Below are 16,454 nucleotides of genomic sequence, written 5' to 3' on the forward strand. Positions count from 1 at the left end.
AGATTAGCCGGGCTTCAACAGGATCGCCTGCCAAAGCAACAGAAAACGTTAAAGTACCATCAGGAATCCATCCAGTTTTGACTGTTTTAAAACTAGATTCTAGGATTGTTTTTAGGAGTTTTTAAAATAGTATTTTAATTTGTTTTTAAAATGTTTTTTCTCTTTTTATTGTATTAATTGGTTTTTATTTGTTCATTGCCTTCCGAACCTTTGTGGACTGGGAGGCAACACAGAAATACTTTAAAATAAATAAGTTCAAGCTAGTACAGTAATTTCAAACACTTGAAATGAGAGGTTTGGGGTTTTTTAGTTTTTTACTGTAGCACATAAATAGAAAGGTCTGTAGATTAGTCAAGGGGGGGGGGAAGGATGTGAGTAGGGTAATTTCTCTGTTTTTCACAAGATAAGAAATGGCATGCAATGCTGCTAATTTTTTAAAAACTGTTTTTACAGTGTTTTACAGCATTATACTGTGTATGGATCTTCAAATTTAGTCTCACCAAATTCTAAGATGTTTAGCATCATTTAAGTTTGCACATGAATTGACAAGAAAATGACAATAAGGTATCTATAAACTGCTAGAAACAGGAAGTACAATTGTCCCTCCAGATTCACGGACTTAGCATTTGCACCCCCCCCCCCCAATATTCTTTATTACATTTAGATTCTCATGATGCATAAACATTAATTATATTAAGCATTAAAAAAATTGAGTACATTAATCACACATTTCCCCTATATCCCCCTCTATACCTAAATTCTCTTACGTTTCATTTCATTAGTAGATACAAATTACTTCTTGTTCCCCCCAAAGAAACCGGAACAATCTCGACATGCTTACTAACACGAGCTGTACTTGTGACACTGACATAAATAGCAGAAATCTCTCTTGCTTATCTCCCATGCTATAATCTTGAAAACAAAAAAATCTTAATATTTTATAGTTTAATTAAAAAAAAAACACAATGCCAACTAAAACCAAACAATACATGAGCTACCAGTTTTAGTTAGATGATGTAGTTTTCTCAGCCTAATCCTAACAAGGGGTCACCCCTTTACACAACATACTTATGTTTCTGTGTTTTAATTTCCGACCTATCCTGGATTGTATTTAATCCATGTTTCTTCACATTTTGGGTCAATACAATATAAAGGCTCGTAAGGGAATAGCCACAGAGGTATTTTGGGGGAGATTCTATCCTTATATTTGTTCCAGACCTATAAGACTGAGGCTCGGATGTAATGGTTATTAAAATTTCAATTTGCTTTTACCTTGTTGTAGCATAAATAATCATGCCATCAGAACCTATTGTCCGTACTCTTCAACTTTTATAATTTTTTGTTCTGTAGAGTTATCCATTCTTTTAAATACATAATTACACTAGCTTCATAATAAACATTTAGTTTTGGGAAGGCGAGCTCACCCCTTTCCTTCGCATCATGCAGGATCTTTAATTTGATTCTTGGCTTTTTGCCAGCCCACACAAAGTCTGTTAATTGCTTTTGCCATTCTTTCAATATTATCTTGTGTTTTAGAATAGGGATGCCCTGAAATAAGAATAACAATTTTGGTATTGCCAGCATTTTAACAGCAGCAATTCTCCCCAAAAATGAAAGATTTAAATCTTGCAATTTCTTCCATTCTTTTTTAATTTCTAACCATTTTTTTTATAGTTATTCTTGAACAGATTTGAATTCTTGTTTGTCAAAATAATTCCTAGGTACCTTATTTTATCAGTAATGTTAAATCCTGCAATATATTTAAGTTTAGTCTGATTTTCCTGTCTCATGTTCTTCGTAATTACAGCTGTTTTTTTCGACATTAAATTTTAAGACCTGAGGCCTTCTCAAATTTACTTAGGTGTTCTAACAGTTTTCCACAGCTGAATAGGGGTTCTTAAGGTTAACATAATATCATCAGCATAACCTCTCACTTTTGAGCTTTACACCATGAATCAGCTTTTCGTTTCTTATATTAATTAACAAAGTTTCTGAGACCAGAATGAAAAGAAAGGGCGATAGAGAGCAGCCTTGTCTGGTACCTCTGTACAACAAAATACTTTCGGTTCTTTGATTATTTATTATAATCCTCGCTGATTGCTTCAGATACACTGAACTTATCCAATCTAAAACCGCATTTGCGGTTTTGATTATTCACAAATGTTAAGCCCGCTGGCGTGCACTCCTCCTCTCCCCTCACCTCAGGATTTTCTCCTTGGACTTTCTTCTCTTTCTCCCCTCACCTTTCGGTCCCTTTAGCCAGCTTTGGCCAGGGGATGAGGAGAAGGTGTGTGCCTGCTTCTTCTCATCCACCTGCCCTCCAGTCCCTTTAACTGACACCCAGAGCTGATTAAAGGCAGGGGAGGGTGGCGGAAGAGCTAGGCAAGCTCCCTCTGGCTCCTCCCATGCCTCAGGCAGCCGTCCCAGGTGTCGATGGGGAAGGGCTTACATTATTCATGAATTTTTCATATTCGCAGTGGTTCTGTTCCCCTAACCTCTGCAAATCCGCAGGGACAACTGTATAGCAGTTGGACAACAGTAGACGTCTCCTTCCCTTTTGTGATGCTCTGAAGTCTGAAAACCACCACTGCCTACCATGTGATGATCCCTGGGGTCTAAGCAGCCACACAGCCACTCTGTTCTTGGCCCTTAGCCCCAGGGGATCCCTTTAATTTCCCCCTAGAGTCTCCTAGGTCTCCATTCCCACGCCCTGCTGAGCTGAATGAGACCCCCTGAGACCCTCTAGTCAAGCTGCCACCACCCAGTGAATCTCCAATGAACTCCCCTTAGCACACACTGGGACTTGCTAAGGACTTCTAGTTTCCTTTCCTTGCTAACCTAAGCAATCAGTAACCAAGCTAAGGTACGTGTACAGGAGCAGAGACAGCAGACACTTTTAAATAAAGATATTTATTCTAAATAGACAGAATAGAGCAAGAAGATATCATTCATGCAAGGCCTCCTTGCCTTGCAGGTACAGAATGCATACAGTAGTTACAAGATGTTCATTTCAAGCAAGCTATTAGATAACATAACAAAAGCCTAAACGGACTAGCTAACACATTTCCTAAGCTACTCACACAGTGATGGGATTTGCAGTCCTTGATGGGTTTCTGGATGCAGGGAGCTGGCCCTCTTTGTTGAGCTCAACCCGCATCCCTTAACCCTGCCCTTGGCACAGGCTCAACAGCTGGTTCCCAAAACAAATGCAAAGAAGGAGAACAAAGAACACATGGCTCCCCAAAAGATGGAAAAGGGAGACAAAAGAGCACACGGAGCCCGGGGCCTTTTAAGGCCCCCTAGAGCAGTGCTTCTCAATTATTTTCTGTCATGCCCCCCCAGGAAAAAGAAAACATTTTGCCCGCCCCCCCGTGCGACTGTAAATAGTATTTGCCGAGGTCAAACGAGCCCCCCTTTACGGAGCCTCGCGCCCCCCCTTTACGGAGCCCCACTATTTGAGAAGTACTGCCCCACTATTTGAGAAGGTTCTCATCATACTCTCTGATTGGCCAGTTGGGCCTTACGTCAGCTATGATGTAGCTGCTCCTTAGCATGTGATGTAAGCTCTCATTAGCATGTACCTCCCCGCTGGGTGTAACCCTTTGTGGTTTGGAAGGAGTCCCCAAATGACTGGTGGCCCAGTCATTACACCTTTTCATAGAGACTTTCATTCAGTTACAGTAATAAAACTATTAATGTTATTCCAAGGATTGAATATAAAGGTTTGTTGTTGTTTGTTGTCGACTCAATCTCAACCCATGTGACCCTGCTGATGAGACGTCTCCAAGACCCTCTGCCCTCCACTGCTCTACTCAGCTCCTGCCAACTTATACTCCTGATCTCTTTAATAAAGTCCACCCATCTTGCATGTGGCCTTCCTCTCTTTCTATTTCCTTCTACCTTTCCTAGCATTACTGCTTTTTCCCCCAATGATTCATGCCTTCTTATGATGTATCGAAGTGATGTGACCTGAGTTTTGTCATCTTGGCTTCTAGTGCTATTTCTGGCTTGATCTGCTCCAGGACACATTTGGTTGTCTTTCTGGCTGTCCCTGGAATCCTCAGCACTCTTCTCCAGCCCCACATTTCAAATGAGTTGATTTTCCTCCTATCCTCCTTCTTAACTGTCCAGCTCTCACATGCATACATGGCAATAGGGAATACAATAGCTTGTACAATTCTAACTTTTGTGCTCAGTTGTATATCCTTGAATTTTAGGATCTTCTCTAGTTCTTTCATAACTGTCCTTCCCATTCTTAATCTCCTTCTGATTTCCTGGCTGCAGTCTCCATTTCTATCAATGTTTGATCCCAGGTATGAGATTTTTTTTTTTTTACTATTTCTATTTCGTCACTGTCCAGCTCAAATTTGTGTAGGTTCTCGGTGGTCATTATTTTTGTTTTCTTTATGTTCAACAATAGGCCTACCTTTACACATTTTTCCTTGATCTTTCTTAGTAGTTATTCCAGGTCTTTGAGGTTTTCTACTAGTATTATGGTGTCATATGCGTATCTCAGATTGCTGATATTCCTTCCTCCTATTTTCACTCCTCCTTCTTCTGTGTCCAAGCCTGCTTTTCTTATGATATGTTCTACATATAAGTTGAACAGGTGGGGTGATAAGATGCTGCCTTGTCTGACCTCTACCAATCGGGAACCATTCTGTTTCTCTGTGTTCTGTTCTGACAGTAGCCTCTTGTCCTAAGTACAGATTCCTCAACAGGACTATCAAATGTGTTGGCACTCCCACGTCTTTAAGGGCATTTCATAGCTTTTCATCATCTATGCAGTCAAAGGCTTTGCTATAGTCTATAAAACACCTACTGCTTTTCTTTTGTGACTCCCTGGTGTGCTCCATTATCCATCGTATGTTTGCAATGTGGTCCCTAGTTCCTCTTTCTTTCCTGAACCCCACTTGGACCTCTGGGATTTCTCTCTCCATGTATGGTGGGAGTCTAAGTTGTAGAACTTTGAGCATAATTTTGCTTGCATGGGATATTAGTGCTATGGTTCTATCATTGCTACCATCTTTATGCCTCCTTTTTTGTGAATGGGGATGTATATTGATCGTTCCAGTCTGTTGGCCATTGTTTTGTTTTCCATATCTCTTGACATATGTTAGTCTGCACTATAGCTGACTCGGTCAATGTGGATTGCAGAAGTTTAATTGGAATATCATCTGTTCCTGGTGACTTGTTTTTCACCATTTCTCTTATTGCAGCGTCTACCTTGTTTTTTAGAATTTGGGTTCATCTTCATATGGCTCTTTTTTCCCATCTGTCCTTAATTCTGTCATATCTTTTATATAGCTCTTCTGTGTATTGCATCCATTGTATTTTTATTTCTTCCTGGTCTTGAATTGTGTTATTTTTATTGTCACAGAGTGTCCTAGTCCTTGGTTTGAACATTCCTTTGATTTCCCTGATCTTGTGGAATACTGGTTTGAGCAGGAATCCTAATAAATTATACTTTTAAATATAGGTCTGCTAGAACTAATAGGCTAGTCACAATAAAAAAAAGAAATACATGCCAAAAATCCTGATTCCTTAAAGTGCCACAAACACGCCCTTCTACAAAAACAAAAGCCAATCACTGAAACCACTGAATTTTCTTAGCTGATACCAGAATGCAACAACAGTACAATTACACTTACATGAAGTCATTGTTACATACTAACTCAACTTGAACAGAATACACCTCTACACAATAAAAGAAGATGGTTGTATATTTCATATTGCTGATAAGACTGCTGCCCTGTGGGCGTTTAAATAAATACATGCAACTAAAAGTTGTGGAGGAAAAGTAGCTGATAAGGAACGAGACAACCCTGCTGTCTGCCCTTCCACTTTCTACTGAAGCAGGCATTCAGCAACTGCCTGCCTGCGAGTCAATGGTGCGTTTCTGCACCGCCATTTGGGACGTCCGGAGGACGTCCCATTTTAAAAAAGGGGCGTCTCTTTTAGACGCCCCATGGCCTAGTACGGACTCCGTCCGTACAAGATGGCGCCGGCCCTTCTACATGGCCGGCGCCATCTTTGCGTATTGGACGCTTAGCGTCCGTACACGTCGCGCCGCTGCTGACATAGCGAGCGCGCCCCTGGCGCCTCGCTACGTCGCAAACGCGACGAAAAAAGAAGCTCCATTTTGGAGCTTCTTTTTTCGGTCCGCGCGGGAGTCGGGCCGTCTGAAGGCTCCGGCTCCCCTGCGGACCTACTGGCGGCGGCAGCAGACCGCCGCAAAGCGGCGGTCTGTACCCCGCCAATGGTTTTAAAATACATGTGCTGGACTTTTTAATATTTATTGCTCATGTTTTAGTGTTAATTTTTAAAATACAGTTAGTTGTGTTGTACAAGCAGGAGTGAAGACAGGAGAAAGAAACATCAACAGTCTTAGGTATGCAAACAATACCATTCTACTAGTGGAAAACATCTCAGATCTGAACAATTATTAAGGAAGGTTAAAGACAAAAGTGCAAAGGCAGGCTTAATGCTGACATAAAGAAAACAAAAATAATGACCATGGAAGAAATATATAAATTCAGCCTAAACAACGAAGAAATCAAAATAGTTAAAAGAGTTCCTGTTCCTTGGATCAAACATTAATCAGAATTGTGACTGCAGCCAAGAAATCAGAAAAAGACTATGATTGAGAAGGGCAGAGATGAAACAATTAGAGAATATCCTAAAGAACAAAGACATACAACTGAGCGCCAAAGTCAGGATTGTCCAAGCCTTAGCATTTTCCATCGCTGTGTGCGGATGTCAGACAGTAAAAAAGTGGTTAAGAAAAAAGATCAACTTATTTTAGATGTACTGCTGAAGAAGAGTGCTGACAATACCATGGGTGGCCAAAAAGACAAACAAATGTGTCCTGGAACAGAACAAACCAGACCTCTCCCTGGAAGCCAAAATGACAAAACTGAGGCTATTGCACTTTGGCTACATCATGAGAAGACAAGACAAGACTCATTTGAAAAGACAATAATGATAGGAAAGGTTGAGGGCAGTAGAAAGAGAAGGCCACACACCAAATGGCTAGACTCAACTACGGAAGTCACAAACATGAATGAACATGACTTAAGCAGAGCGGCAGAGGATAGGAAGTCTTGGAGATCTCATCTATAAGGTTGCCAAGAATCAGGGCTGACTGGAGGGAGTAAACAACAACAAAAAACAACTGTGCTTAATTAGTGTTTAATATTTTAATAGGCATGTTAATATTTTGTTGTTGTTGTTGTTGTTGTGTGCCTTCAAGTTGTTTCCAATATATGGCATTGCACTTAACTTAATCACTGTTTTAATATATAATTTTCACTTTTATTGGAAATATTTTCATTATGCTAGAAGCTGTCTTCCATCTCAATCTTAGAAGTGGCATATAAATCAAGTAAATAAATAATAGTGAATCTCAATACAGTTGTCAAACATGGGCAATACATCTTGAGATCTTGTCAGTGCAGCTACAGTTTGTGTTTCAGCACATTTCCAGGTGTAAATTACACACCTTATACTTGTCAACTGTAGGCAGTCTCACCTTTGGTGAAAACACTGAAAACTTGTGATCTTTCCAAGAAACGCTAAATATTGCTGTTCTATACAGTTGTGCACAGCATGCTAAGTTGAAGGTTACATCCTTTTGGTATACATCATGCCAGCCACACTATAAAAGAATCAGGGCTTTAGGATGAAGATGTTGTAACTGAGATTTACACAAGGCACAGTGAACTAAACATTAAAATCCAAGACACTTCTATCATACCTAAACTTTGCCAACCTCTGAGGATGTCTCATTAGCATTTCTTAACACCCATTACCACATCTGAAGACAACATGAAACCCAACATACATTTCCCCCCAGCATTTTTAGAATATGCAGCTTAGAAAACAAGACACTTTAAGGCCCTGAGCCTATTCTTCTTTAAAGTGACAACTATGAATGGGGTGAAAGAATTTAAGGCCAGTACAGACTGTCTGAAAGCGATGGTCTGGGGCTGATTTTAGGACTTGGGAATGCAGAGCGAGCGCATGCTCCTGAGCCGTATCACACAGCGGCAGCACCATCATGGCATGGCCCCGTCCACATGGGGGCCACCAAGAAGACGCAAGGGTGACAGAGTGCCAATGCCGCACTCATGGCATTTGCCGCACACACCAAAGAGAACCCTCATGGTTTGGCTGCTGCAGTCTCTCTCAGGAGTAAAAACGGGCAGCTCCAGCCCTCCCTTTCGAGGTCATCTGTAGAGCCCCTATGATGTCTTCTTTGAGTTTGAGGTCTTGCACGTTAACAGCTCATTCAAATAGGGAAATTACAGTGAAGACAAACCAACAGCAGTTGTGTTGGGGAGTAGCAAGCCTTCTCCCTTTCCATTTGCTTCTTGAAATGTGGAAAGCAAGGATGGAACCACCTTTTAGCTAGGGCTAAAAACTCAGACTTTGAAGAAGGAGTGAAGATGGGAGGCAGGAGTAAAGAAACACTAACCACCTAAAATATGCAGATGATACCATATTACTAGTGGAAAACATCACAGACATGGAAGAATTACTAAGGAAGGTCAGAGAAGAAAGTGCAAAGCCAGGCTTACTACCAAACATCAAGAAAAGAAAAATAACAACCATGGAGGACCTACATACATGAAACGTAGAAAATGAGGACATTAAAATAATTAAAGACTTCATGTAACTTTGATTAAACATTTGTCAGAACAGAGACTGCAGCCAATAAGTAAGAAGACTAGGAATGGGAAAGGCAGCCATGAAGCAAGATCCTAAAGAGTATAGATATACAACTGAGCGCTGAAGTTAAAATCATCCAAGCCACAGTATTCCCCATCTACATGTACAGATGAGAGAGCTGGACAGTGGAGAAGTGGATAGGAGGGAAATAAATTCATGTGAGATGTGGTGCTGGAGAAGAGGGCAGAGGACACTGTAGGCAGCCAAAAAGACTAACAAGATCAAGCCCAAAATCTCCCTGGAAGCAAAGATGACAGAACTGAGGCTGATGTAGTTTAGCCACATAAAGAGAAGGCCTGCCTCACTGGAAAAGGCAATAATGCTGGGAAAGGTGGAGGGAAGCAGAAAGAGAGGCCACAGGTATGGCTTTGCAGGAACTAAGCAGAGCAGGAAGTCTTGGAGGGTCTCATCCACAGGGCTGCCATGGGTCAAGGTCGACTCAAAGGTAGTTAACAACAATGACAACAACAACGTCCTTCAAATAACCACATAAAAGCAGTGGAGGACAGGGAGTATTGAGCTGTATCCCCACTGGAGAAATAACCCAGTTTGAGATTACTGAGATCCGGTTTGACCCGGCTTAACAGGCAGCAAGGAGAATCTTTTGTATACATCACAGCTCTAATTTAACACAGATAACAGGTTCAAAACACTCTGCAGAAATGATGCAGTCAGAGACCCCTTTACCAGCCCTGGCTGAGTGTCAGGAAATCCTGGGCATTGCAGAGCCCCAGCTGAAGGGAAGAAATGGGCAGCATGAGCTTCCAGACTCCAGTCCCCTTCCTCAGATGGGGCATCTGCAGCCCTCCAGACGCAGCACCAAAGGCATCTGAGGAAGCAGACTGAGGTCTAGGGAAGCTCATGCTGCCAATTCTCAGGTCTCTCTAGGCTCTGAGTCTCCCGTCAGAGGGCTCTGGGGGAACCCAAAGATACAGCCATGTTAGTCTGTTGGCATCTTGCAGAGGAGCGGGATATAAACAGACTTTATTGTTGTTGTTGTTGTTGTTATTATTAACACTGAAAAGCCACAAATAACACAAGCACCACGTTTTAACCTCTCTGGGGAAACCCAGGCCCTCTGCGGCCAACGCCCGACAGACGCTGACCCTGGGACTGCGCCGGAGGAGTCCTCTCTAGGGAGGATCTCTAGGGCTTTCAGGGCAACCTTTACTTCAAGTTGACCATAGAGTTGCGCTGGAGGACCCAGAGATTCCTAGAGAGGCATATTAATCAAACCCACAAATACGGAGGGATGAGTGTATTTTCCCGCCTCCTCCCGATGCTGAGCCTCTCCCTTCGCCGAAGGAGCGGCCGAACCGAGCCCCTCGCTCCGCCGTTGCGCCGCTCCCAGGCAGGCGGCGGAGAGGCGCAGCCGGGCAGCCTGTCCCTGGGCATCCCCTCAGGCGGCCTCCTGCTCACCTGGCTGTGGGCCTGGGCCCCGGCGAGCCCTCGCACCGCGTAGCCGTTCCTGAGGCCTCCTGGGAGGCTGCAGCCGTTGGCGCGGGGTTGCCCAGCCAGCTTCTCAGGGCCGCGCTCCATCTTGCCGGCTTCAGACGCAGCAGCGGCGGCAGCGGCGTTAGCAGCCTAGAAACCAACCACCGCCCGTCGCTGCGCCTCTCTATCGCACCGGAAGCTCAGCCGGAAGCGGGCGCCAATCACGGGCCGCCACGTCACCCCGGGGGGCGGGACTTGCTGCTCAACGTTCGAACGCGCGGGGAGGAGTGAGAGAAAAGACGATAGAAACTCTTATCGCCTAGAAACCAGCCACTGCTGTCTATCGCACCAGAAACTCAGCCGGAAGCGGGCGCCAATCACGGGCCTCTACGTCACCAAGGGGGCGGGGCTTGGTGCTCAACGTTCGAATGAGGGAGAAGACGATGGAAACGCTTATCGAGTTGAAGCCAGATGCGGAAGGACGTTGCCGCTCTTTCTCTGTGAGGGTCGGGGGCGCCCATGCGGAAGGGGAGGGGTGGCGTTCCTTGGCAAGATCCAATCAAAGGAGGGAGACGTCACTTTCGGGGCGGGGAAAAGAAGGGGAAGTAGCCAAGCATCACGTGCGCAAAGATGAGAATGAAAGTGGAGGCGGAAGTGAAGGGAGGCTTCTGGAGCTCTTTGGCTGTACATAGGAAGCCAATGGGAGTTGGAAACATGTTTTGAGGGCTAGAGAGGGAAGTCCCATATTTGTAAATAGCTCTGAACCAATGCGCCAGGCGTCCTCCTTTTTACTGGACACGTCCTACATTTCGGCCTCCATTTTGAGTAGGACTGAGAAGCACTCATTTACATTCCTATGTTCCAAAACATACTACAGAAATAATGCAGTTCGAGACGAACAGGTTTGACTGCTCTGGCTCAATGCTAGGGAACCCTGGGGACTGTATGATACTTTTAGCCTTCTCTGTCAGAAAGACCTCTGGGAGCCATAGGCCCCATACAGACTGCTTCAGGTCACTTTGGAAGTATGTAGTTTAACTGATGCAAGTGTCCTAAGAGTCCGGAAGCTGCTCCAAAGCTGTGCTCCAGTACTTAGGACTGGATTGTGGCTTTGGCATGGCTTCTGGACTCTTAGGACACATGCATCATTTAAACAGCATACATCCAAAGTGACCCGAAGCAGCTTTATTTTGACCTGTCTGTATGGGGCCATAGTAAACTACGGTTCCCAAGATTTCCCTAGCACTGGGCCAGGGCAGGTAAAAGTGGCCTCATGTTTCTGCAGTGTGTTTTGGGCCGTAGAAGTATAAATGCATGCTTCTTGGCCCTGCTCAAAATGGAGGACATTTTGGAATCCCTCCTGGGCTGAAGGCTGGAATGGAGGAGGTGTCCCGGAGTCAGGGTTGACTAGAGGATATTATTATTATTATTAACCTTTATTTATGAAGTGCTGTAAATTTACACAGCGCTGTACATGCAATCTTTTTGGCTAAACGGTTCCCTGCCCTCGGGCTTACAATCTAAAAAGACATGACACAGAAGGAGAAGGGAGTGGTGGAGGGAAAGGGTAGGAGGTCCAGCAGTTCCTCTCTACCTCCAAGGCCTGGACCAAGGCAGATGGACAGGAGGGAGGGCATGGCTTCATAATGGATGGTTAATCATTTCCCAGGGAAAATACATACTCACAAGTAGGATAATGCATACACAGTACATAGCAATACAGGAAATGGTTTGATAAATAGGCACCAAAAGAACATCAGATAGTAAGCGACAATTATGCAATGCCTGGGAAGGCTTCTCTGAACAGGATGGTCTTCAACTCCGTTTTGAAGCTGGTTAAAGAAATGATGGCTCTTTCTTGTGGGGGAAGAAGGTTCCAGGAGTGAGGGGCAGCAAGTGAAAAGGGGCGAATCCGGGATGGGGCAGAAGAAATCCTGGGCTGGGCCAGCAGACCTCGACTACCAGAACGGAGGGCCATGGTGGGAAGGTGAGGAGAAAGAAGGTCTGATAAGTAAGGAGGGGCCAGTCCATGGAGGGCTTTAAATGTCAACAGCAGGAGCTTATACTGAATGCGGAAAGGGAGGGGGAGCCAGTGAAGGGATGCCAACACAGGAGAGATGTGGTCAGTGCGGTGGGTGGAAGTGATAATGTGTGCAGCTGAATGCTGAACAGAGATTAAAGGACGGAGGTGAGAAAGAGGAAGCCCAGCCAGGAGGACGTTACAGTAATCAAGTCGTGAGATCACTAGGGCATGGACCAGGATCTGGGCAGAAGAGGCGGAGAGATATGGTCGGATTTTGGCAATATTGTATAAAAAGAATCTACAAGCCTTGGCTGTGGTCTGGATCTGAGGGATACACGACAGAGAAGAGTCAAAGATAAAGCCAAGACTGCGGGCTTGCTGGACTGGTTGAATGGAAATGTTGTCCACAGAGACAGAAAAGGAGTGTTGAAGGGTGGGCTTAGGAGGAAAGACAAGAAGCTCCGTCTTGGACATGCTGAGCTTCAAACGCCGATGGCGCATCCACTGCGAGACAGCTGTGAGGCAAGACGAGACTTGCTATTCAAGCCTTGGAGAAAGGTCAGGGGCAGAAAGATACAGCTGGGTGTCATCGGCATACAGATGGTAGGAAAAACCAAAAGAGCTGATGAGTTTTCCTAAGGACAGTGTGTAGAGAGAAAACAGAAGGGGACCCAGAACAGAGCCCTGGGGAACTCTGACCCCCTGCAACTACTGCCAGACAAGTAAGATCTAAACCAGTCGAGAACAGAGTCTGAGAACCCAAGGTCAGAGAGTATATCAACTAGAAGACAGTGATCAACAGTGTCAAAGGCAGCAGACAAATCAAGAAGGATGAATACAGAGTAAAGGCCATTAGCCTTGGCCTGTAAAAGGTCATTTGAAATCTTAGTGAGAGCTGTCTCTGTAGAATGTCTTGGGCGGAAACCAGACTGAAAGGGATCGAGGATGGAGTTGGCTTCAAGAAACTCAAGACAGCGAGAATAAACAACCAGTTCCAAAACCTTAGAAAGAAAGGGAAGAAGAGAAATCGGATGATAGATAGACAAAGAGGAGGGGTCGAGAGAAGGTTTTTTCAGAATTGGGGAAATGAGAGCATGTTTGAAGTCCGAAGGGAAGGAGCCTGTAGAGAGAGCGAGATTGAAGATATGGAGAAGCGAGGGAGCTATAGAGATTAGAAGACGAGTAGGAATTGGATCAAGAGAACAGGTAGCAGGTTTGGAAGAGTTCAGAAGTGTAGAGAGTTCATCCAAAGAGGCAGGAGGAAACACAGAAAATTTGTTAGGCGAGGGTGATAAAAGATTAAGAGCAGAAGAAGAATTGGGGGGGGGACTATCTCAGAGCGAATAGTGGAAATCTTAGAGATGAAATAGTTAGCAAAGTCATTAGGAGAGAATGATGAAGAGACAGGAGGAGAGGGAGGTTTAAGCATCGAGTTGAAGGTGGAGAACAAACGCTGCGGGCACCTCTCATTGGCAGAGATCAATGATTTGTAATAATTCTGTTTTGCCATAGTGAGGGCGCGTGAGAAGGAAGAAAGAACAAATTTGAAATGGATAAAATCAGCCCACTCTTTGGACTTTCTCCAAAGACGTTCGGCCGCTCTAGAGCAGGACCGGAGAAACTTAATGTTGGGGGTAAGCCAGGGCTGAGGTCTAGTCTTACAGGAAGAAGTGCGTACAGAGACAGGGGCAAAATGGTCAAGAGTTGAGGAAAGAGTGGAGTTAAATAAAGTTAGCGACAAACAACAGAGTGCAATTGTGAAAAAAATGCAATCTGGATGCTTTGGCAAAAGCAGACTAAACAGGGTTGGGCCATAAAGAAAAAGCAAAACCCATAGGCAGGGGCAGTAACTTTATTAGGATGAACTTTTATCCAAACTCCATCCATACGGTCATCCGCCCCCCTGGCCTTAGGCAACGTCTTTCCTCCTAACTTCGTCCCTCAAGGACTGTTATTAAAACTGAACTTGTCACCTCATTACCGTACCCACAAGTTTTGCATTTCTGTCGCTACTCATAATGGTCTGTTCCTAAGCACTTGTTCACTCCATGCTTCTGAGGAGGTAGACCTGGGGCTTGTGCAGACCGCCCCTAAAGGCCTGCAGCAGGGGGTTAGGGAAATAAGACCCCCACGAATATGGAAAGATCGCTAATAACTCCACGCTCCACTTAGAAGCCAGTTAAAGAGAAGATTTCCCCACCCTCCTATCTCTTTAACTGGCTTCCTGCCCCTTCTACCCAATCCTTTCCCTGGGAAATTTAAGGAGAGGATGGGGAAGAGATGGCAAGCGGCAACTTGGTCCGTCTGAGACCCTTTGCCTTCCCCATCCTTTCCCTGGGAAACCCAAGGAGGGGATCGGCAGGAAGAAGGGTCTTGAAGGGGCACCTCCTGCCTTCGCCTCCCTGATCTCTCCCTGGGCTGCCCAGGGAAAGGGAGGAGGAATGCCAACATTAGTGGCCTTGATGTCGTGAATAATTGAAACCATGAGTCTCAAGGCCATGAATATGGAGGGCCGACTGTAATACTAAATGATATACTTGGCAAAGGGGTTGGGAAAGGCTGCATTTTATCACCTTGTCTGTTTAACTTGTGTACTAAACATATCATACGTAAAGAAGGATTAGATATGGAAGCAGGAGGCATGAAAATTGGAGAAAATAGCTTGAACAATCTAAAGTATGTGGATGGCACCATATTATTAGCTGAAAGTAAGAAAGACTTGGAACAATTACTGAAGAAAATCAAGGCACAAAGTGCAAAGGCAGGTTTGCTGTTGAACATTAAGAAAAAAAAATGACCAGTGGTGATACACATAATTTAAAAATAGATAATGACATTAAAATAGCTCAAGATTTTCCATTCCTTGGCTCAATAATTAATCAGAGCATATCAATATAGACAGCAGTCAAGAAATCAGAAGGGCCACTATGAGGGAACTAGACAAGGCCCTGAAATATATAAATAACTGAATACTAAAGTGAGGATGGTCCATGCTTTAGTATTTACAGTTTCTGTGTATGGTTGTGAAAGCTGGACAGTGAAGAAAGCTGACAGGAAGAACATCAATTAATTTGAAAGTGCTGCAGAAGAGTCCTTTGGATACTGTGGACTGCTAGAACAACAAATAAATGGGTCCTAGTCAAATGAAGCCATGATGAACTCTCCCTAGAAGCCATGATGACTAAACTGAGACTGTCATACTCTGGACACATCATGAGAAGATAGAAGTCACTGGAAAAGACAATAATGCTCAGTAAATTAGAAAGCAGTAGGAAAAGAGGAATTCTAGGTTGATATACTCAAAACCAGGAAGCCATGGCCCTGAGTCTGCAAGACCTGAGCAAGGCTGTTGCTCATAGGGTGACTAAAAGGTTCCTCATTCATTTGTTGTTATTGTTGTTGTGTATCTTCAAATCATTTCTGACTTATGGTGATTCTAAGGTGAACCCGTCACAGGGTTTTCTAGGGCTGAAGAGTGTGTGACTCACCCAAAATCATCCAGTGGATTTCCATGACTGAGCAGGGATCGAATCTTGATCTCCAGAGTCCAAGTCCTATGCTTAGATTACTACACCATATTGGCTCCCATTCATAGAGACATCATTAGTCACAGTTGATGGCAGTTCTCAACAACAACAGCAACAACAACAAAACTGTGTTGTTTGCAGCTTGTTTCTTCCAAGCTCTAATTAGGACTCACATATGCCATGAGCATTAAAAAAAATCTGCAGGCAAGTGTCGGTTGCACAAGTATGGGAAGGAAAAGCTGTCTAGGCATCTGTATTAAATAATAATATCAAAGCTAATGCTGTTAATAAGCTATTGGCAAGAAGAAAAGGTTGCCCCAAACACTGTTATCCTAAAAAAAAGGGAGTGGGGGCGATACTGCCAGCGTCTTCTTGAAATATGTGGAAATTATAACTCAAAGGAGTCCTGTGAGAGGAGGGTAACTGGGGGTATCTTTCACCTATGTGTACTGGTCATAACTATAGAGTAAATCAAGTGTTTTATTTAGAAATGTGCAAGGGGTGCACACAGACATACAAGAATTGTGGTGACCTTAAGAAGCATACAAAGCTATTGGAAAGAAAGGTGTGGAAGCTTACAGAGAGAAGTTGGGTGTTAAAGGGGCAATAATTACCAGTCCAGAAGAGAGGTCTGTGGAAAATGCAGAGTGGCTGAGATTGCATCTCAGGGTTACACAGAGGGAACCCAAGTCTATGAGCAATGTGGCTAAGGCTGTGGCAGATTTATACCCCATTTCATA

At 44.1% G+C, this 16,454-nt stretch overlaps 1 protein-coding gene across 1 annotated transcript in view; it reads right to left on the bottom strand.

Annotated features, from left to right (window-relative positions):
- SPTLC2 (serine palmitoyltransferase long chain base subunit 2) overlaps nt 1-10,351 on the bottom strand; it is a 104,299-nt gene extending 93,948 nt beyond the window's left edge. Inside the window, exon 1 of the mRNA XM_042471097.1 lies at nt 10,150-10,351. Coding sequence (XP_042327031.1) covers nt 10,150-10,269 — 120 coding nt within the window. The 5' untranslated portion in view covers nt 10,270-10,351. The remainder of the gene's footprint in view (nt 1-10,149) is intronic.
- Between the last annotated feature and the right edge of the window lie 6,103 nt (nt 10,352-16,454).

This window comes from Sceloporus undulatus, chromosome 1 (genome assembly GCF_019175285.1).
Source record: "Sceloporus undulatus isolate JIND9_A2432 ecotype Alabama chromosome 1, SceUnd_v1.1, whole genome shotgun sequence".
NCBI classification, from domain to species: domain Eukaryota; kingdom Metazoa; phylum Chordata; class Lepidosauria; order Squamata; family Phrynosomatidae; genus Sceloporus; species Sceloporus undulatus.